Raw genomic sequence first — 24,099 nt, 5'->3', positions numbered from 1 at the left:
AGGAGTTAAATTATTTTTCTGTGTCATATGTTGGAACTTGGCAAAAAGAAGGGAGAATCATCTCTTTAGATACAGTGGGAAAGATAAGTATTTGATACACTGCTGATTTTGCAAGTTTTCCCACCTACAAAGAATAGAGAGGTCTGAAATTTTTATCGGAGGTACACTTCAACTATGAGAGACAGAATATTTAAAAAAAAAAAATCCAGAAAATCACATTGCATGATTTTTACATAATTACTATTTTATTGTATTAAATAAGTATTTGATACAATAGAAAAACAGAACTTATTATTTCTTACAGAAACGTTTGTTTGCAATTACAGAGGTCAGACGTTTCCTATTGCTCTTGACCAAGTTTACACACACTGCAGCAGGGATTTTGGCCCACTACTCCATACAGATCTTTCAGGTTTTAGGGCCTGTCACTGGGTAATATCGAGTTTCAGCTACCCCCAAAGATTTTCTATTGAGTTCAGATATGTAGACTGGCTAGGCCACTTCAGGACCTTGAAATGCTTCTTACGGAGCCTTAATTGCCATGGCTGTGTGTTTCAGGTCATTGTCATGCTGGAAGACCCAGACACATCCCATATTTAATTCTCTCTGAGGGAAGGTGGTTTGCTGGCTAAAACCTCGTGATACATGACCCCACGCATCCTCACTTCAATACGGTGCAGTTGTCCTGTCCCTCTTGCGGAAAAGCACCCCCAGAGTATGACGTTTCCCGCTCCATATTTGACGGTTGGGATGGTGTTCTTGGAGTTGTACTCATCTTTCTTCATCCTCCAAACACGGCGAGTGGAGTCGATACTAAAAAGTTCAATTTTGGTGTCCTCTGACCACATACCCTTCTCCCATGGGTCCACTATATCATCCAGATAGTCGTTGGTGAATGTCAAACAGGACCTGGACATGTGCTGGTATGAGAAGGGGGACCTTGCATGCACTGCAGGATTTTAATCCATGACGAAGTAATGTGTTACTAACTGTAATGTTTGACACTGTGATCTCAGCTCTCTTCACATCATTGACCAGGTCCTCCCGAGTAATGCTGGGCCATTTCCTGACCTTTCTCACAATCATCCTTACGCAACGAGGCGAGATCCTGTATGGAGCTTCAGACCAAGGAAAATTGACAGTCATGGAGTGTTTCTTCCATTATCAAATAATTGCACTAACAGTTGTTGCCTTCTCACTAAGCTGCTTGCCTATTGTCCTGTAGCACATCCCAGCCTAGTGCAGGCCAACAATTTTGTCGCTTGTGTCCTGACAGCTCTTTGGTCTTGGCCATGGTGGAGAGGTTAAAGCGTGATTGGTTTAGTGTGTGGACAGGTGTCTTTTATACAGGTATTGAGTTCAACCACGTGTAATTAATGAAGGTAATGAGTGCAGAATAGGGCTTCTTAACCCCTTTCTGACCTCGGACGGGATAGTACGTCCGATGTCAGATCCCCCGCTTTGATGCAGGGCTCCGGCGGTGAGCCCACATCAAGCCGGGACATGTCAGCTGTTTTGAACAGCTGACATGTGCCCGCAATAGCGGCAGGTGAAATCGCGATGCACCCGCCGCTATTAACTAGTTAAATGCCGCTGTCAAATGCAGCATTTAACCAGCGCTTCCGGCCATCTGGCCGGAAATGAGCGCATTGCTGACCCCCGTCACATGATCGGGGGTCAGCGATGCATCAGAATTGTAACCATAGAGGTCCTTGAGACCTCTATGGATACTGATCCCAGCTAGCTGTGAGCACCACCCTGTGGTCGGCGCTCATAGCAAGCCTGTAATTAAGCTACATAGCAGCAATCTCATGATCGCTGCTATGTAGCAGAGCCGATCGAGTTGTGCCAGCTTCTAGCCTCTCATGGAGGCTATTGAAGCGTGGCAAAAGTTAAAAAAAAAAAAACAAATGTGAAAAAAAAAAAAAATAAACGTTTAAATCACCCCCCTTTCGCCCCATTCATAATAAATCAATAAAAAAAAAATGAAACCTACACATATTTGGTATCGCCACATTCAGAATCGCCCGATCTATCAATAAAAAAAAGGGATTAACCTGATCGCTAAACGGCGTAGCGAGAAAAAAAATTAGAAACGCCAGAATTAAGTTTTTTTTGTCACCGCGACATTGCATTAAAATGCAATAACGGACGATCAAAAGAACGTATCTGCACCGAAATGGTATCATTAAAAACGCCAGCTCGGCACGCAAAAAATAAGCCCCCAACCGACCCCAGATCATGAAAAATGGAGATGCTACGGGTATCGGAAAATGCGACAATTTTTTATTTTTTTTAAGCAAAGTTTGGAATTTTTTTTTCACCACTTAGATAAAAGAGAACCTAGCCATGTTTGGTGTCGTAATGACCTGGAGAATCATAATGGCAGGTCAGTTTTAGCATTTAGTGAACCTAGTAAAAAAGCCAAACAAAAAACAAGTGTGGGATTGCACTTTTTTGCAATTTCACCACACTTGGAATTTTTTTCCCGTTTTCTAGTACACGACATGGTAAAACCAATGATGTCGTTCAAAAGTACAACTTGTTTTGCAAAAAAATAAGCCCTCACATGGCCATAATGACAGAAAAATCAAAAAAGTTATGGCTCTGGGAAGGAGGGGAGCGAAAAACGAACACAGAAAAATGGAAAACCCCAAGGTCATGAAGGGGGTTAAAGAAAAGCCAACAGGTCTGTAAGAGCCAGAATTCTTGCTGGTTCGTAGGTGATCAAATACTTATTTCATGCAATAAAATGCAATTTAAATATTTAAAATCATGCTATGTGATTTTCTGCTTTTTATTTTTAGATTGTCTCTCAAAGTTGAAGTGTACCTATGACAAAACCTCTGCATTCTTTGTAGGTGGGAAAGCTTACAAATCGGCAGTGTATCAAATACTTATTTTCCCCACTGTTCTGATGCCACTTTAGGCAGAAATAATGGCTCCAGGTGGAATACAATTCTATCTTCCAGGATCTTTAGATAGGCTCTCTCAATTAGATAACCCTAAAAGCTCATTGCCTCTTCTAGCTGGTATGGCTACTAGGATAGTTGCTTTCCAGGACAGCTTATTTAAATCCACTAAGGCTATTGGTTCAAAAGAAGGAAGAGTTAGACCCTTGAGGACAATATTTAGGTTTCAATGTGGGACTAAGTTGCTCCTTCTCGGATGCACATGGGAGGTTGCGGTCGTGAATCTCCTTGATTCACCAAATTTTGGTAAAAATAAAAAAAAATAAAGGAGCTTAAGGCCAACACCTGGACGTTAATGGTACTAGGCTTTCAGCCTCTTCCTACACCATCCTGTAAAAAAAAAAATCCAAGATTTTGGATATGTCTGGATGAAATGGATCAGGACTAACCAACCCATACCATAAAATAAATGTCTTGCATATTTTTACGCAGATAGCATTTGTTATCTATTTTCTGCTATTTGCAGGGTACTCATGACCCTGTCTTAAGGTACCGTCACACTTAGCGACGCTGCAGCGATACAGACGATGATTCCGATCGCTGCAGCGTCACTGTTTGGTCGCTGGAGAGCTGTCACACAGACCGCTCTCCAGCGACCAACGATGCCGAAGTCCCCGGGTAACCAGGGTAAACATCGGGTTGCTAAGCACAGGGCCGCGCTTAGTAACCCGATGTTTACCCTGGTTACCAGTGTAAAATGTAAAAAAAACAAACACTACATACTTACATTCCGCTGTCTGTCCCCCGGCGCTGTGCTTCTCTGCACTGTGTAAGCGCCAGCCGGAAAGCAGGGCACAGCGGTGACGTCACCGCTCTGCTTTCCGGCCGCTGTGCTTACACAGTGCAGAGAAGCAGAACGCCGGGGGACAGACAGCGGAAGGTAAGTATGTAGTGTTTGTTTTTTTTAACTTTTACGCTGGTAACCAGGGTAAACATCGGGTTACTAAGCGCGGCCCTGCGCTTAGTAACCCGATATTTACCCTGGTTACCATTGTAAAACATCGCTGGCATCGTTGCTTTTGGTGTCAAACACGACGATACACGCCGATCTGACGACCAAATAAAGTTCTGAACTTTCAGCAACGACCAGCGATATCACAGCAGGATCCAGATCGCTGCTGCGTGTCAAACTCAACGATATCGCTATCCAGGACGCTGCAACGTCACGGATCGCTAGCGATATCGTTTAGTGTGACGGTACCTTTAGAGACCATTAGCTTTTAAGATTGCAACCTTAGGAGCCAGGCAGGCAGAGACAGATTCAGAGGGAGATTGGAGGGAGAATAAGAGGTTCCTCCGTTATCTAGCTGTTCAATGTCCCAAACCAGCTTCTCTTTGGCAAAAGAAAAAAAAAAAAAAAAGGTGCTGCACGGATCATCCTGATTTTTAACAATGTTCTTGGTAGGATGGGAGTCGGGGGAGGGGGAGGAAAGGCATAGGCCAACTTGAACTCCCAGGGATAGACAAATGCATCCAATGCCATACTGGTGTCCTTTGGATTAAGAGGGAAGTATAGCCCTATTTTGCTTTTTGACTGCACGCAAATAAAGTCTACTTCTGGACAACCCCATCTCCTGTTTATCATTTGAAAAACGCTATATTCAGACGGAACTCACCCGGATGCATGTCTTCCTTGCTGAGAAAGTTCTGTGAGAGTTGGCATAGCCATTTAGATAGAGTGCCAAAAGGGACAGAAGATGCCCCAGAAATTTTTTTTGTTGAGACTGACTGCAGATTCCCAAATGTCATGCTTCCCTGATAAATTTGAGCCACTGTGTTCATGTTGTCAGAATAGATCCTACATCTGAGGTATCATTACAGCAGTCCTCAGGGTTTTTTCCACCACTTTCAGTTCTCTGAAATAGGATGGCTGAATGCTTCTCTCTTGTGGCCAGATCCCCTGAAATGAGACTCGGGAGACCACCGCTCCCTATCCTCTCTTGCTGGCATCCTTAATTACAGTTGTTAGAGGAAATTGAATCCCACACTCCTTTTGCAAGATTATCTGGCTTGAGCCTCCAACTGAGGGAGGATCTCGCTTGGATGAGCAAATAAATTCTCCTGTTTAGGGCTCCGGGGCGGGGGGATTTGTCCCAGCAGGACAAAATATAGAAGTTTGAAGAATTCTAGGTCTGGTACGAAGACAATACTTGGATACATTATGTCAAAGACCTCAGTACAGACATTGCAAACCTTATGGAGACAGTCTTCTGATTTCGCAAAGCCTGTATTCGTATTTGTCTCTTGGTAAAAAGGGTGCTCGTTCTTAGGAACTCAAAAGAAACCCTAAGAAAACCTGTATGGTTGAAAGATTTAAATATGATTTTTGAAGATTTACCAACCATCCTAGAGATGTCAGGATCTGAAGCATTATAGGTAGAGTTTCTCTGAGAAACTGTACAGAAGGAGCCATGATAAAAAAAAATCATCAAGATAAAGAATGATATACAGTACATTCTGTTTTTTGACAAATACTACTATTCCTGCCATGATTTTCATAAACGTGAGGTGTTGATGAAATTCTGAAGGGTAGAACATTGAACTAGAAGTGAAGAGTCTGCTGTATATATGGGAATATGGTAGTAAGCATCTTGTAAATCGATGGTAGCCATAAAGTATGTCCCTATCAGACAGAAATTGGACTTAATAGACTCCATCTTGATCTTTCCTTCTGTAGGTGATAGCGATTTATGGGTTTCAGATTTATAATTATTGTGTAGGTTCCATTTAGTTTCCTCATTAAGAATAGATGAGAGTAGTGAACTTTGACATGCTCCATTTCTGGAACTGGTGAAATTACTCCTGACACGTGCAGATTTTACAGACAGGATATTACAGATTTTTGTGCTTTTTGAGATTAAAGAAGTTACTTTCATGCTTTGGGGGGAGTAAGAGGAGAAATTTATCTTTTTCCATACTCTGACGGATTCCAGAACCACTTGATCTGAGGAAATCATTTGCCACTGGAAAAAAAAATTGAGATTCTTCCTCCAACATGCCTGGCTTCATTGTATATCTTGGTGCTGGTTCCTACCCCTTCCTCCTTTGGAATAGCTCCGGCATAGTTTTCCCCTCCCCTCTGTACTGCAGGGGTTAGGTCTGTAATGGAAGAAAGGATCTTCTCCTTAAGACTTTTGGTTCAAGTAGCAACTTTTTATCCGATGCTTTGTCTAAAGCAAGCCTGAACACATACTCCTTCTCAGAAGGAATTAGAGCAAAGTTTGGCTTTGAATATATCTTTGTTCCACATCTTCAGCCAGAGTGCCCATCTTGTTGCATTTAAAATACTGAAGACCTGGCTGCTACCTTGACTGACTGTTGAGGCATCTCCTAGGAATCCCATAGGTTTCTGAAGGAGAGGTAAAAGAAGCTATTAAATCTTCTCTGGGAGTATCCATGCTCAGTAGATCCTTGAGATGGTTCAGTCATTGGCACATGGACCTTACCACACAGGTTGAAACCTCTTTTGTTCCTAAAGAAGTCGCCAATGCCTCCCAAGATTTCCTCAAACAGACTATCCATCTTCTGATCTTTCGGGTCTTTGAGTTGGGAAGAATCCTCAAACGGCAAAGTTGTCTTCCTAGCAACCTTAGTGACCTAGATGAGAATCCTGGGAATCTCAGACCAACATTTAGCTACCTTCTCCTCTAAAAGCACAGTCAGATATAACATGGACAACAATTGCATCGCAATGCTCGGACTGGCCAGTGGCTCTCCTGACCAAAGCTTAATAGCCTGTATTTCTATGCAGCTGTCACACTCGGGTCAGGACCAACAGCCAGCACAAGCATTGCGATTTGATAATCATCAGTCGGGTTGAGCGACCTTTAGTTTTTTAGGGTCGAGTCGGGTTTTGTGAAACCCGACTGAATTAAAAGTCGAGTCGAGTGTAATCGGCCGACCACCGTGAAAAGTCGGGTTTCGGCCGAAACACGAAACCCAATGAAGAAATTTTTTAAATATTTTTTAAATCTCTCTCTCTCTCCTAAACGCTGATTTTCCACATCGCTCCCAGAACGCTCATTTTACACTTTGCACATCGCTGTAATGCACGCGAAAAAAAATGCCTGTTGTTGTGTACGCCCCCTAACACCTACGTCAGCACTCTACCGCTCCTTCATTGGCTGCAAAAATGGCACTAAACACGTCATACGAAACGCGACTTTTGCGCCTAGATCGCGTACCGCATGGCCGACCCCACACAGGGATCGGGTCGGGTTTCATGAGACGCCGACTTTGCCAAAAGTCGGCGACTTATGAAAACAAACGAACGACCCGTTTCGCTCAACCCTAATCATCAGTGTTATAAGGCCATCTGACTGCACCCTAATGGAAATATTTATTTTATTTTGTCCAGAACACCCAAACGTGTCTCTGGGGACTTCCATTCATCCAGAATTATTCTAGTTGGTATTGCTTTAGAGTATATACATCTCTTATCTAAAGCCATAGTATAACTCTGGTACAAGATAATGTGACCAAATGTAAACCAAAGAGGTATATATTTGGACATATAGTCCCACTGCTTCTCTTAGTTTCTGTATTCCTTTTTTTCTCTCCTTAAAAATTACTATAGATCAGTTAATATCCTAAGTTTTCAAATTTGGCTTGTAAAAGTACTTGTAAATACTAAATGCATAAATATGATTAATTTGCACGCAATATACTTATTATATAGACACTGCTAATCAGTATGAGACCCAAATTAGTTTTTCGCAATTCCCTAGCAGAGTAGTATGACATAAGGAAGAATGGACTTTGCTGCCTCCTGCAGTTATATAGACTTGTAATATTTTAGGACCGACTCCCAGCACTTCTCAGCCTTCTGATTCCAGTTAATATTAAACTCAAACACACAGGGAGTCAAAATTAAAAACAGTCACGGGCCAACCTTGATATTTATTGAAAAAAATGCCTACAATTGAGGATGTCTTTCTTTCTCATCAAATATAACGATGAACCTTTTCATATCTAAAACTTAAGTTTTGCTTAAACATTGATTCTGGAACAAGCAAAGCTTAATACTGTGAACACATGTGAAATCAAATGTAAGACATCTGTGGCATTCATTTCTTTAATTTTTTATTTTTAAATCTCATGCCTCCTCCTCTATTTGTAGCCTTTGAGCTTCATGTCCATGGTAACCCTTTATTCGATGAAAATTCAACCATTGAAGTCCATATTTTAGAGGAGCAAGGAAAAGTGCAAAAAAGCCCCCCAAAAAACTCATTCAAGCTCAGTTTGCTACACTATGATCTACTCTAGTACTATAGAAGGGAGAACCCTAATACTGCAGAAGATAGGCTTGTAGAGATTGTAGATTGCAATATACAGAGGAGTGCAAAGGGTGTGGTGACTCAAGACTCCCCCAGTAGAAGGCACTGCAGCCAAAACGCATGTTGGGGTGGTGGCACCACAGCTTCCAGGTAATTTATGCTCTGCACAAACTTTATTGATTACTTCTGTCTTTGATTATGTTGATGTGTCAGCTTCCCTCTGGTATTTTGGGTAACTTTACTCACCAGTAATAAGTTGGGTTTATATATAAAATTTCACACATATGTCCACATTCTTTATAGTAACGTGTGCAATTTTAGCTTCAATATTATGGTACATCCTTTTGTCCTGTAAGCTGTGGTGCCCTTTTTCTCCGATTGGACATGGTCTTCACTTTGTATTCCTTGATAATTTGCTCTAATATTTTATTCATTAGCAATAAACTTTTTGTTTTAGAATTAAATGGGTTTTTTTTTTTTAGCATTTGCTATTATAATAATTACACACACTATATATTGAGATAGGATCTTCGAGATGGGAATATACTTTAAGGAAGTAGCTTATGGGTGAATCCAACAAAGGGGTAAAGAGATTATCCAGACAAAAAGAAAAAATTTACTTAGGAGCAAGCCTGCACAACATACGGCCCGCTGAAAGATGTGCGACCCGCAGAGAACCGTGAGAATCCTGTTCTTATTCAACTGTGTTTACATCTTCCAGATGCAAATGCAGATAAACACTTCAGTGCCGGAACTCGGGAAGCACAGGCAGCAGCGTGATTAAGTCTCACGTCACGCTGTGATCTCATCACACTGCTGCCGCTACCAGTGCCATAGCGCAGAGGAAGCAAGGACGTGCCGGAAAAAGTAAGAGCTCCTGGAGGAAAGATTAAACATTCTATTGTATGAGGGGGCTTGCTGTTACTATGAAGCCACATTATGGGGGAATGGGAGAGAGGATTGTGAAGGAGGCACAGGATGTGTGAAGGGGTAATATGGAGAGGAGCTGTGTATGTGTGTGTGGTGGGGAGGGGTAATTATAGAGAGGAGCTGTGTGGAGTAGAAAATTATGAAGAGGAGAAATGTGTGGGTCAATACTACGGAAAGGAGCTGTGTGGGGGATATCACAGAGAGGAGCTGTGTGTGGGGGATATCACGGCGAGGAGCTGTGTGTGGGGGATATTACAGAGAGGAGCTGTGTGGGGCGGAGCTGTGTGTGGGTGTGTGGGGGATATCACGGAGAGGAGCTGTGTGTGGGGATATCACGGAGAGGAGCTGTGTGTGGGGGATATCACGGAGAGGAGCTGTGTGTGGGGGATATCACGGAGAGGAGCTGTGTGTGGGGGATACAGCATCACGGAGAGGAGCTGTGTGTGGGGGATACAGCATCACGGAGAGGAGCTGTGTGTGGGGGATACAGCATCACGGAGAGGAGCTGTGTGTGGGGGATATCACGGAGAGGAGCTGTGTGTGGGCATATCACGGAGAGGAGCTGTGTGTGGGATATATCAAGGAGAGGAGCTGTGTGTGGGGGATATCACGGAGAGGAGCTGTGTGGGGGATATCACAGAGAGGAGTTTTGTGTGGGGGATATCACGGAGAGGAGCTGTGTGTGGGCATATCACGGAGAGGAGCTGTGTGTGGGATATATCAAGGAGAGGAGCTGTGTGTAGGGGATATCACGGAGAGGAGCTGTGTGGGGGATATCACAGAGAGGAGTTTTGTGTGGGGGATATCACGGAGAGGAGCTGTGTGTGGGGGATATCACGGAGAGCAGTGTGCGGTGGATATTACGGAGAGGAGCTGTGTGTGGGGAAAATATTGTGGAGAAAAGCTGTGTAGGAGGAATCTTACAGAGTTGTGTGGGGAGACATTATGGAGACAGGCAGTGTGGTGTGGACATTATGGAGAGGGGCAGTGTGGAAGGTACATTATGGAGAGGGGCCGTGGGGAGGATATTATGGAGAGAAGCAGGGTGGGAGGGATATTTTACGTAGGAAGTACAGTAAGGGGCAATTTATTCAGGGGTGTAGCATGGGAGATATCTTTATTTAAGGGGCAGTATAATGAGACTTATTTTTAAGGGCACCATGTTGGGATGTGCTGCTGAAGACAGAAGAGGGAAGTTTGCAGAGACGAGCTCTATACATGAAATCTCATCAATTCATCTGTACTACTTGGAGACAAAAGTGATGGGTACAATAAGAAGAGATGTCACCTATATAGTACCTGGATGTAAATGTTTATTTGTGATCCTTCCTGTATTTCATCAGTGCTGTGGTTCCTGTGCGGTCCACAGTCTGACGATGGCTGGTAACAGCAACTCCCAGTATCTCCTTGGGATTGTTAAGGAAATACTGTGAATTCTAAAGAGTGTGACATAACATAGGGGAGTGTACAAGAAAGCAGTGAGGTCATTTTATTTACAATTAATCTCAAAGTTACGACAAGTCTCCAAAAAAATTTGGTACTACAAAAATAAATATTTAGAGGGGAGATTCATTACAGGTGCATGTGTCAGAAATCTGGTGTAAACAAAATTAGTCGCAATATTTTTTAGGCAACTCGACAGTTGAGCAAAAGTATTGCGACTTTTGTGGTTTACACGGGAGTCTTGGTCAGCTGTGCCCATATGGGCATGGCATAGGCAGAACAGGACATGATCCCACCCTCCCATCAAATTGATCATAAGTTAGGTCACTACAGTGGCATAAAGCTGGGTGGGTTCCAGAAGTGCCTTGTTCATTAAGACGCTTAATGAATCTGGTCAGCGTACTACAGTGAGCACTTCATTAAGACTGGCATGTGCTACAGTCTTCAGTTTATTTTTGTTAACAAAGTCTACAAACTGAATGTTTCCAAAAACCAATAAATATGAGTTTCTTGTGTAGCTCAACACAGGCGTTAAAGGGAATCTCAGATTCATGCTGCCCAAAACCAACATGAATCAAAGAGACAGTGCTTGCAGCCAGGTATGTTTTACTCTGTAATGCTACCAGTGACTATAGTGAGAAACTGGACTAGTCCGATGACCTAGTAGGGCGGCTTCTCCCTGCCCCGCTCCAGTCGATTGACAGGTCTTCCCCAATGTTTATATTTGGGAAACCCTGGCAATGAGATGAAATGGTCCGGGGAGAAGCTGGCCCAGGATGTAGTCAGACTAGTCAAGTCTCTCTCTATTGCTCCTGGCCGGTTTGCCCTGAAACACAGCAGGGAGGCTCCTATTCATGGTGCCTGTGGTTTGGGCAGCATCAATGTTCCCACAGGATCCATCAAAAAAATTTTTTACACAAAACTTTTGAGCAGGGTAACAAAACGACGTATACAATAATCACTAAACTACATTTTAACAATAGAAAATACTTTTATTTATTAAGTCGTTTTCGTTTTTTCAGAAGTGATTCTCGCAGAGCAATCTGAGGAAAGAAAACAAAAAGATGTTAACTATGAGATACTAAACTACTTGTTAAGTCAGTGTTAGGGTGTGTGCATATGGAGGTTTTTTTTTTTTTTTCTCAAGGTCATCAAAAACTGAATTTTTTAGTACAAACCACTTTAGGAAACAGTCCTTCCTTGAAGTTTTTGAAGGTGTTCTTGTTTTGTGAAACAGCTTTTATGATTTTTTTTTTATTTAGGTTTTTTTTCCTGTTTGGAATGTTTTCCATCAGGAGACACTTCAAAGTAGTAAAGCTAGTTTCACACTAGCGTTTACCTGATCTGCGGCGGGCTGCGGACTTCCTCCGTGAAGCCCGGCCCCCCGCCGCACCTCCGCCGCTAGCTCCGCCTACTTCTGCATGCGGCCTGTGTACCTATATTTAACATTAGGTACGCAGGTTGTGCCGCAGTATGCGGATGGTGCCGCATGCGTCGTTTTGACGATGCGGCGACCATCGTAGACGCAGCCATGTAGCATTTTTTTTTTTTTCCGCATCGTCAAAACGACGCATGCGGCACCATCCGCATACTGCGGCACGACCTGCGTACCTAATGTTAAATATAGGTACACAGGCCGCATGCAGAAGTAGGCGGAGCTAGCGGCGGAGGTGCGGCGGGGGACGGGGCTTCACGGAGGAAGTCCGCAACCCGCCGCAGATCAGGTAAACGCTAGTGTGAAACTAGCCTAATATACACTTTTTTCTACCACAGGGCTTTTTTTTTTTAAAGAATTAAGGAGAAGAAAAATGCTAGAAAGAAAATGATTACAAAGCCTTCTTTAAACAGTATTTGAGCAATTTTTCATATGTCTTTAGGAGCAAACCTGGTTCAAAAGACTCCTAGAAAAAACAAGACATACCCTTTACACTTTAATCACCTTTCAAGAATTTTTTTTGAATGCGCATGCATTTGTACATGAGCAGTAATACCCTTTCTGGCCATTAACCCCTTTACTGACATCAACTGCTCATGTGCAGCTCAAGTCAGTAGCAGGTGTGTGGAGCGGGCTCACAAGGTGAGCTCGCCCCATACTCGGCAAGTAACGGCTGTGCGTTAGGCTAGGGTAACACAAGCACATATTGTCTTATCTGAGAGAATTGGGTCGATAATGCAAATCAAACTCTGATCAGTGTTTGATTAGAGTGTGATTTGCATTATCGACCCGGTTCACTTGGATAAGAGAATATACACTACTGCGTTTCTCTCGGATGAGGAGAAGGTGGTAGAAAAGATTTTTGTTGGATCGCACTTGAACCAATAATACGGTGGTCTGGATGAGCCCTTACAAACAAATAAAGTTGCACTCTGTGGTGCTATTGCATGTATACATGAAATATATGAATTTTTAAATGCATTACTGCTCTGGAAAATAGGAGAATAACAAAGATACTTAGCACATAATTTGGCCAATTAGCATGCCCAGCAGCAAATGACAAGGAGATCTTCTTTTGCTGGGAACCTATCCTAATGTGAAGCCTACATTTATATGGGTAGTTAGGGTCTATCTGTAATTAAAACCTCCAGGGGATGATGGGTAGAGTGCTTGGTCAGACAGCCTATGTATACAAATAACAAAAGACTGACCGGCACTTCCAAACAGAATACTGGTCAGAACAGGGGCATCCTCCACCCATCAGCCCATGGTGGTTTTATTTACAGCCGGATCCTACTAACCCATATGAGGCCTGTCCCACACGTCCAGATAATTCCGGTACCGGAGTTGTCCGTGTGCTCACGTGGCACACGTGCGGCAGCCGTGTGCCGACTGGGTACCACACGGATCGTGCAGGAGACAGCGCTAGAGATAAGCACTGTCCCCTGCATCTGGTGCTGAAGCCGGAATTCATTCCTTCTTCTCAGCAGTGTTCGCTGGAGAGAAGGAATGAATAATCATTGGGTTGGTTTTTTTTTTGTTTTTTTTTTTGGGGGGGGGGGGGGTTAAAATAAAGATCCTTGTCACCACCCCCCTCCCACCCCCTGTGCGCCCGCCCGCTGGAAATAAAATACTCACCCGGCTCCCTCGATGCTTCCTTGCAGCTTCTTCCTGTATGAGTGGTCACGTGGTGCCGCTCATTATAGTGATGAATATGCGACTCCACCCCTATGGGAGGTGGAGCCGCATATTCATCACTGTAATGAGCGGCACCACGTGACCGCTCATACAGGACAAGCTGCGACGCTGAGAGGAAGCATTGAGGGAGCCGGGTGAGTATTTTATTTCCAGCGGGCGGGCGCACAGGGGGTGGTGACAAGGATCTTTATTTTAACACCCCCCCCCCCCTAAAAAAAAAACAATGATTATTCATTCCTTCTCTCCAGCGAACGCTGCTGGAGAGAAGAAATGAATGGCGGCTTCAGCACCACAAGCTGGGGGGACAGCGCTTACTGTAGCGCTGTCTCCTGCACGGCACACGGACAGCTTCCGTGTGCGGTACATGTTTTACACGGACCCATTGACTTTAATGGGTCCGTGTGATCCGTGCGCTCCCACGAACACTGACATGTCTCCGTGTTTTGCGCACGGACACCCGGTCCGCAAAAAAATCAATGACATCTGCAGAGACACATTGATTTTAATGTGTCTATGTGTGTCAGTGTCTCCGGTACGTGAGAAAACTGACACCACACGTACCGGAGCCACTGACGTGTGAAACCGGCCTAAATGTAGGATAGGTTCCCAGCAAAAGAAGATTGCCTTGTCATTGGCTGCTGAGCATGCATGAATTGGCCAAATGATGTGCTAAGTATCTTTGTTTTTTCCCTCATTTTCTAGAGCAGTAATGCAATTCAAATTTCATATATTTCATGTTTACATGCTATAGCATTACTGATATTTTTATGCATGATATGTTACAGCCAGGATCTACCAATAAAAGCTGCAAGTGGAACAGAGTTCTGCACGCGACTGTTAAATGCCAATGTTAAACCCTTGACAGCAGCACCAATAGTACACTGGATTGGGGGAGCGTCATTTCATGTGGCCATCGGTGCGCTCGTGATGCGATTGCAAGTATATATATATATATATATATATATATATATATATATATATATATATATATATATATATATATATAGATATATATATATAGATATATATATATATAGATATATATATATAGATATATATATATAGATATATATATATAGATATACACATATAGATATACACAAACATATACACACACAAAGATATATGACAAAGCAAAGTTTGTCATGTTCATTTGTACTGAAAGAAAAAAAAAAAAAAGAAGAAAGTGTTGCTATTCTTTGAGTTGACCATACACCTCATTAGATATTTGATATGGTTTGCTCCCACCATATATGTATGAGACAGTCGAATTCATCTCTTTTTGAAAACCTGTGCGGTACAATAATCTGTTCCTGCTGACATTAATAAGCATGTTCGCATCACACTGAATAACAAGCGTCTGTGGAAAGCTGATGGCTGCACTCTCTTATGTGCACAGCTATTGCCAATGTCGCCATCCTATGTTCGAGTGGTCAACTAGCATTACCTGCTTATCTCTGAATGAACGCTTGTTTTTGGTTCGAATGTTCTGGCTGTATCTCATCATCATATAGTTCTTATTCCTTTTCTTCTCCTTGTTGGTGGTGCTGGCATGTGGATTCATTCTCATTTTTTTCTTCACAAATTCTTTTCTGTCTGTCTTACCAGCCTATAAAATAAAATGGTCGAGAATCCGTCAAACAGTAAAAAGTTTCATTTAAAAGCTAAGCTGCTTATCTAAGATACGTTAGTACAGAGCTGGGCAAAGTGCAGCCCATATTCCTGTTCCAGTCCAGCACGCAGACAGACAGCCAAATGGGCAGAACACCGTGCCTTTGCCGCTGCCAGCTTCTTGATGGCACCTCAGGATGCAGACATCGGTGAATGCATGATTGATGGAGGACGAAGCAGCATGTGTGACTGACACAGCAGACGTGATGATGTCACTAAATGTCTGCTGTGCGGAGAGTCAGTGAATCAGAGACTGGAGCAAGGCGCCAGGGGAAAGCGAGCGACGGTGAGCATGGTTTTTTCCTTTTTCAGGTGTATGGAACGTTTTCATATCTATAGGGGGCTCATACTGTATACTAATAGTGTATTTAGGATACTATGTGGGGGCTCACACTGTATCTAGGCGGCTATGTGGGGACTCATACTGTGCATAGAGGAGCTATGTACGGGCTAATACGGTATATAGGGGGATGTCAGCATACTTAATTCTGCTCAACATTAAATGATAATATTAACACAAAATAATTAATATGATATTAACCCCTGGAGCTTTTTTCAGTTTTGTGTTTTCGTTGTTCGCTCCCCTCCTTCCCAGAGCCATAACTTTCTTATTTTTATATTTATTATTTTATATTTTTCTGTCAATATGGCCATGTGAGGGCTTAATTCTTGCGGGACAAGTTGTACTTTTGAACGACATCATTGGTTTTACCATGTCGTGTACTAGAAAACGGGGAAAAATAAATTCAAGTGCAGTGAAATTGCAAAAAGAGTGCAATCCCACACTAGTTTTTTGTTTGGCTTTTTTGTTAGGTTCACTAAATGCTAAAACTGACCTGCCAGTATGATTCTCCAGGTCATTACGAGTTCATAGACACCTAACATGTCTAGGTTGTTTTTTATCTAAGTGGTGAAAAAAATTCCAAACTTTGCTATAAAAATCCGGCATCAACAATCATAGAAGTCTCAAGTAGACCTCTGGTTGTCATGCTGACACACCGATGACCCACAATCATGTGACGGGGTCATCGGTGAGCGCATTTCCAGAGTTTGACAGCGGCATTTACCTAGTTAATAGGCACGGGTAGATCGTGATTCCACCCATGCCTATTGCGGGCACATGTCAGCTGTTCAAAACAGTTGACATGTCCCAGCTTTGATGCGGGCTCACCGCCGGAGCCCACATCAAAGCAGGGGTACGGTCATCGAATGTACTATTCCGTCCGATGGCAGAAAGAGGTTAATATGGAGCAGAATTAATTTCAGCCTATTGGTTCGCTTCTCCACAACAGTCAGTCTCTCATGTGGCCCCTCAGGAAAATTAATTGCCTACCCCTGAATTAGCTAAATAACCTGCTTGACAATAATATAGAATCTATCTTTATGAAAACTATATACTTTCTCGTACAGCGTAAAAAAATAAATAAATGACTGTAGAGTGCCAGATTCCATGCCTTTGGCCACTTTAGTCTGTGGGTTGCCTCTGACACCGCTACCAAGCTGTGAGTCCTGCCTTGATTGTTTTAAGTTAGTGTATCCCAAACTTCAATCATCATCGCCCTGTATAGATCATGTTTTCTGAATTTCCTTAGCATTGCATAGATGATGCAATTATCATCAAGGCATCAGAAATTGCCACAGGGTCTCACATCTATGTGATACTAAAGAAATTCTGAAAACATGATCTGTTGGGGGGACGAGAGGGATGGAGTTTGGAAACACTGGTTTCGGTAGAGAACTGCCATCGTCTTTTCTGTCTGAACCCCAATGGATGCACTGCCAGGGATTTGTGCAGAGGAGACAGAAGGATAGCTTAAAGTTCCTGGATACGGACCAGCAAAGAGGACTCAAGAGGGGACCACACAGCTTGAAAGAATTTTACCCAACCACTGAACCTGAATTAGTAAACATGACCAGATACTGAAGTGCAAGGAAGAAGTGGCAATGGCCAGCTTAGGATAAGTCTATGCAATCTCTGAATTGTGGCATTTCCATACACATTTTAGCCCAAGTTAAAATGTCTTGCTGAAGAGGGCAATTATGGAACTGAGCATATGGGATCATCTCCCGCATGCCATAATGAACTGGGACATTCGTCTGTAAAGAGCAATGACTTTACAGTGAGTAAAGAATCTTGGCTTGAGCTGGGTTAAGACACATGCCCTAAAAAGTTAGACACAGAATGGTACAGCAAAGACCGAGTGGTTGATCATCCAGCTGAAGTGGTATAAGACGATATGACATCTTCCTTAATTGGCCAACCTGGATGTGGATTTAATCATATTGTCATCCAAGGAGAGACAAAAAGGATAGGACCTCCTTGAAGACAACTGGAGCACTTACTGAATCAAACAGGAAAGACACAAATTGGCAATGTCTCAACGGGATTGCAAAATAAACATATAGCTGGCAAAACTCACAGATAAGCATGTACAGGTACACATTCTTGATATCTACTGAGGAGGTTCCTTAGATCCACTGATGCAACAACTAAAGGTACCGTCACACTAAGCGACGCTGCAGCGATACAGACAACGATGCCGATCGCTGCAGCGTCGCTGTTTGGTCGCTGGAGAGCTGTCACACAGACCGCTCTCCAGTGACCAACGATGCCGAGGTCCCTGGGTAACCAGGGTAAACATCGGGTTGCTAAGCGCAGGGCCGCGCTTAGTAACCCGATGTTTACCCTGGTTACCAGTGTAAAATGTAAAAAAACAAACAGTACATACTCACCTTCGCATCCCCCGGCGTCCGCTTCCTGCACTGACTGAGTGCCGGCCCTAACAGCAGAGCGGTGACGTCACCGCTGTGCTGTACTTTCACTTTACGGCCGGCGCTCAGTCAGTGCAGGAAGCGGACGGCGGGGGACGTGAAGGTGAGTATGTACTGTTTGTTTTTTTACATTTTACACTGGTAACCAGGGTAAACATCGGGTTACTAAGCGCGGCCCTGCGCTTAGTAACCCGATATTTACCCTGGTTACCATTGTAAAACATCGCTGGTATCGTTGCTTTTGCTGTCAAACACAACGATACATGGCGATCTGACGACCAAATAAAGTTCTGAACTTTAATCAACGACCAGCGATATCACAGCAGGATCCTGATCGCTGCTGCGTGTCAAACACAACGATATCGCTAGCCAGGACGCTGCAACGTCACGGATCGCTAGCGATATCGTTTAGTGTGACGGTACCTTAACTCTTCAAATACAAGACTGGATGTGCAAGTCTTTTTTGCAAACAAAAAAGTAAATAAAAAAAAACAAAAAACTGAAGAGTTTTTCCAGAGGGACTAAAACTAAAACCTAAGGAAGAAGGGACTGAGAGAAAAAAATCCCTCTGCATTTTTTGATCAGGTCTCTTCTGTTTCCTGTAAGTAGAGTGCAGCTTTAGAAGAGTCAAAAGGAACAAAATTGGTTTCTGCAATCTTTAGGGCATACCAGAGTGATTGGATCTCTTTTGGGGCAGGTGAAAGAGGGTTAACTATATCCTCAGAAATCTCTGATCAAGGCAGCTGCCAAAAAGGTCAGAATTTGCAGAAATGCTAGGGACAGTATCAAATATGCAAATTGCCTCTTCTGAGAAAAAGAGGACTTGACTCTATAGCGCCACCTGTTGGAAGTAGCGATCCTACAAGTCACAATCAACCCTCTAACGAGTCGTGCAATAGGACTTAGGATAAAAGTATCTCAATTCGCAGACACAGTGTTTCGGGCTGTTGGCCCTCGTCAGTGCGAAGCATGAGATCTGATTTGGTGAGAGGCTCTGGACTGGGGTCTAAGGGGTAACGTTTCTCCTTATGGAGAGTGACATACCGGCGGCCCCGGACGCGCGTTACGCGGTATAGCTTTATCAACAGGGGATCAATGTGAAGGGGAGTAGCCGGGTGAAGTGTAGGCTACTCCCCTTCACATTGAATATGGGTAAGTGCGCAACTATATTGGCTTAATGGCGGGTTTTGGATCCTTTATTCTATATAGGGATGGTCTATGACTTGCCATGATTTGCTATAGGGCCCTATATACCGCCACTTTTTCATCTTTGCACTTGATACTCATCCCAGGGATGTATTGTGTGGCTTACACATAACCCGGTATACCGTTATGTTTCTTCTTTGATACCTCTGTGTTGGTATATATTGCTTACCGTATGTATACATAAAATTGTCTTGGATATATTTGATATTGTTCAGTTTACTTAATAAAGTTTGTTATTGGTTTTTAAATATGGTGTTTTGGACTTTTATACTCCTTTTTCTTTTGGTTGTATGTGATTGGAGTTGTCCACTTGATTGGACACCCTTGGGGTGTCCAGGGAGGGATATATACCCTCAGTTACAGGATATATTGGTGTCTTGGATTACACTTATTCAAGCAAATAAGGTAGCACACTGTAGCGCTGAAACATGCAAACATGAAACATGAAAATTTAACTGCATTACTGCACTAGAAATATGAAAAATGAGAGCGTTTAGCACATAAAAAAGGCCAAATGTATTATTTAGCCTCCTGACCGAGCACTCCGCCTCCTAGTCACAGGTGTTTGAATTGCAGCAGGTCCAGTACCCCTCCACAGAGAGAGAGAATGGTAGTCTCACAAGAGGTTTTCATAGGCACCCATTCAGATGGAGACGTTTATTCTCAGTGAGGAAGGAAATCGTAGGACCTGGTATAAGAGAGATGCCGTAAAGTGGCTACCAGGTACACATAAAATTGGCCTTTTTTATGCGCTAAACACTCATTTTTCATATTTCTAGTGCAGTAATGCAGTTAAATTTTCATGTTTCATGTTTGCATGTTTCAGCGCTACAGTGTGCTGCCTTATTTGCTTGAGTGTACAAGGGCCCATACATCTGACCACATGCAGGGGGAGTCCAGGTCCAAGTTTTGCATCAGGATCCATCGAACTCTAGCTACGTCATGGCCCTCCTTTTCATTATGTAGATATTGAGGATAACAGTGAGGACAGGTCACACTGTGCTCACACCTCCAAATAGGGTAATAAGGTGAATTTTTTTTAATGATGTCGTCTGGAAATGGGGACATTCACGCATCTTGCTTTTGAGAAATCAAAACAAAAAGACTTCCTTTCTGCATTAAAAAAAAAAAATCTCTAAATTCATGATTGTAGGAAAAAAAAACAAACAACAGGCTGGGAGACATGGTGAAGCTGGAAGAAAAACCCTCTCGGGCTACGTTCCCACGATCAGGAAGTAGCAGCGCTCTGGACGCAGAGTATTATCGCTGCATTCAAAATGCAGGTAAATCTGCATGTGTTCACTGAACCATGCGGATTTACTGCATTCAATACATTCTATTGGTGACATTTCTGTTGCAGAGACGCTGAACGACGCTCCGCGCGTCAGTAACTGTGGGTGATCCGCAGGTGCACATACAAGCATAGTGGACATGAGATTTCTAGAAATCCCATCCACTGCGCTGTAACATCTGGCAGTTGCAGTTTTGATGCTGCATAAATATGCAGCTTAAAACTGCAGCAATTCCTAATCGTGGGAACGTACCCTCAGGACTCAGTACCAGACATATCAGTGTCCGTGTTTCATGCTTGTGGGAACCGTGTGCCGCATTAGTATCACACATACCGGCGCCTGAGAAAAACCGGGACAGTATGTACCGTTCTCAGACACAGAGTGCCTAAGACAGCTCACATCATTGTCCCCTACTCTGTCTGCTATCAGTGTGTGTAGGGGATAATGTTGAGAGTTGTATTCAAGCGTAATATTAAGAATAATATAAAAAAACAACAATATTCCTCACCTATCCGAATTTAAAAGAATCCAAAGTGTCCCACGTCATAATCCTTCTATGCGACATTTGCTCATCAGCATGAGAGGTGGCCAGAAGTGACCGATCACGCTGAAGAGCAGGGGAGAATGACTCGCTGCAGCGACAGCATGTCTCACAGTGAACTGCAGTGACATCAATGAGATCACCACTAGCACTGTAAGGCCGGGGTCACACTTGCGAGTTCAATGCAAGAAACTTGAGTCTCTCGCATCAATTCCTGGCACTGCCACCGGTGGTTCGGACCGGAGCGTGCGGCTGCATAGAAATACATGCAGCGGCAAACTCCGGTACCAAGTGCTGGCGGCAGTGCTGGGAATTGATGCGAGTTTCTAGCATTGAACTCGTAAGAGTGACCCTGGCCTAAGAAAAAGTCTCACGGTGCAGCGTAGAGCTCATTGAGGTCACCGTAGTTCAGGGGCCCGGCTGGGAACACCGCCTCGGTGACCTGCTGTAGCCTCGATGAGGTCACCAATGCTTCACTCGCAGCAGCTCATTCTACCATGGTTTTCAGCCTGGACACTTGCATCTTGGCACCATCCAGCTGGAAAAGTTTTTAACGCAGACAGATTGCAGCGTGGGACAGAACGTCGGACAGGTGAGGCATATGGTTGTTTTTTACAGGAGACCATGGCTTAAATGTAATGGTCGTTATGTGCGTTTAACTGTTTGCAATTTTTAAATAAAAAAGTAAAACTGTCTTTATTTCAAATAAAAGACTTTATACTTGCTGTGCATTAATTTACCATATAACTATAAATTAATGAATAGGCGTCTTATAGACGCCTCTTCATTCCTAACTCGTGGGCTTGATGTCACCAATACAAAGGTGACAACAACTTCACAAATACAAACCTCACTTCTCACTGCCACAGGGCAAGTGGGAAGAGTAGGGAAAGTGCAAGAATTGGCGCATCTAATAGATAGTCCCATCAGCCGATGCCTGTGACCGGAGGGAAACTGTCAACTTCGGACAGGTGAGGGATGTTCTTTATTTTTTATTGTTTACAGGGGGCAAATGCTTCAGGCGATTAGGTGTAAAGGCAAGTATAATGTGATTTTTTATTTTATTCTTAATTTTACACTTGAATACAACTTTAACAATTGTCCCCTGCTAGCATTTATCGCAGGCAGAGCAAGGGACAATTTTGTGAGCCGTCTTCATCACCAAGTGCCGGTACGTGTCACACTGATGACACATGGATGTCATCCATGTGTCACACTGATGACACATGGATGTCATCCATGTGTCAGTGTCATGTGTGAGGAATGTTTTGCGGCCCTTGCTGCAGCTAAAAAAAAAATAGACGACTGCGTGTTTTGCCCACGGACACATGGTCCATGGAAACACACTGCCATGTGCGCAGACCCATTCACTTGAATGGGTCTATGTAAGTGTCTCCGGTACGTGTGAAAACTGCCACAACACTTACTAGAAACACTGACGTGTGAAAGAGCCCTTAGGAAGAAGATTCCTGACTGGACAAGAAGAACATTTTTGATGGCAGCATTAAGACTGTCAACTCTAGAGGTAACATTTAAAAAAATCGTAGCTTGTCCAGGATAGAATCTGAGCGAGAGTCCTCAGTAACCCTTGACTTTAGATATAAAGTCAGAGTGCATTCCTTGGGAAAAAGGAATGTGGATAAATTCAGTGGTGTAGCTACAGTTCGATGGGTCCCTATGCAAAACTTGGACCTGGGACCCCCTTGCATGTTGGTCAGATTTAAGAGACCTTGTAGTGTTCTAAATCCTATAAAGACAAGAGTTGCCCCTCTCCCCCTTCATTATGTGATAATGTCCCCCCATCCTGCGCCCCTTACAGGTAGATGTCAATCCACCTGGTATATATGTCAGTCCATGCTGGTGTATATACATGTCAGTAAGAGTACCAATAGGGAGCCACAGAAAAGTTGGACATATCTATAGTTGGCAGGTCACAGGGAAGTAGGTTCTCCACTGTCCTCCTTTTCGTTATGGAGGTAGTGAGGATAATAGTCAGGACAGATCACACTGTTCCAACATCCAAAATACGGTAATAAGGAGAAAAAAAACAAGTCAACAGTATAAAAGAGGAAAACAGAAAAGATGCTAAGTGTGCAGCTGTGCCTCCTACATACACAAAGCCAAAACTCAGTGAGCAGAAGAGATACGACCAATAGGAGGAGCTTACAATTTTTGCCAACTGTATGCCCCCTAGTGGCAGCAGCTATACCAAAGGTCATCAATTCCTGATGAGAGATAGTGTTCTACTCTGCACAAAACATGATAAAGGCAGTGACTATTTAGTAAAAAGAATTAGCAATAGGTGGGATGGTTGCTTACTGCTTAGTAATATAATTATATGACAAACTTTTATAATTACTATATATCTTCTGTACCTCGTCAACAACAAACACCTAGAAAAATAAAAGAATGTAGCTTTACAAGAACAAAGCCTTAGAGGCCTTGCAGCAAGAGTAGTAGAATGGTCATAATAAAGCAAATATAATAACACAAAAGCTTACCTTAACAGTGGCAAGCCTTGTTTCCTTATCGGACTTGGGCTTTTTGTGAAGATGTTCAATATCTCGGAGTGACAACAATTCACCTTTGCTGGAAATAAAAGCAGCAAGAATAGTTATCAATAAGTGCAAGTCTGACAAAAGCATTCAATTAAATATAATAGCAAAATAATAAAATTCCATCTTTTAAAAAGGGAGTTAGCAGTTTTGACCCTTGAAATTGCTGACAGTGCAAGTCAGATAAGGGATTAAGCAGGTGAGGGTCTGGAGTGCATTTTGGGCAGGAAGCCGAGCACATCACTGATGACGAGACCACCCACAAGGCACTTCGGATCCCCAGTGAGAAGGATTAAAGCTTGATTTCG

General features: G+C 43.2%; 1 protein-coding gene across 3 annotated transcripts in view; it reads right to left on the bottom strand.

Moving 5' to 3' along the window:
* Window positions 1-11,592: 11,592 nt before the first annotated feature.
* The window catches only part of SDAD1 (SDA1 domain containing 1), a 120,216-nt gene continuing 107,709 nt past the window's right edge, over window positions 11,593-24,099 (bottom strand). For all 3 annotated transcript variants that reach the window (XM_077276237.1, XM_077276244.1, XM_077276253.1), the window contains exons 20-22: window positions 23,738-23,825; window positions 15,202-15,363; window positions 11,593-11,664 (exon numbers count right to left, since the gene is read on the bottom strand). In XM_077276237.1, coding sequence (XP_077132352.1) covers window positions 11,614-11,664; window positions 15,202-15,363; window positions 23,738-23,825 — 301 coding nt within the window. In that variant the 3' untranslated portion in view covers window positions 11,593-11,613. The remainder of the gene's footprint in view (window positions 11,665-15,201; window positions 15,364-23,737; window positions 23,826-24,099) is intronic.

The sequence above is a fragment of the Ranitomeya variabilis genome, chromosome 1 (assembly GCF_051348905.1).
Source record: "Ranitomeya variabilis isolate aRanVar5 chromosome 1, aRanVar5.hap1, whole genome shotgun sequence".
Lineage (NCBI taxonomy): Eukaryota > Metazoa > Chordata > Amphibia > Anura > Dendrobatidae > Ranitomeya > Ranitomeya variabilis.
The sequence above is the reverse complement of the archived record's forward strand: the minus strand, read 5'-3'. Positions and strand labels throughout refer to the sequence as shown.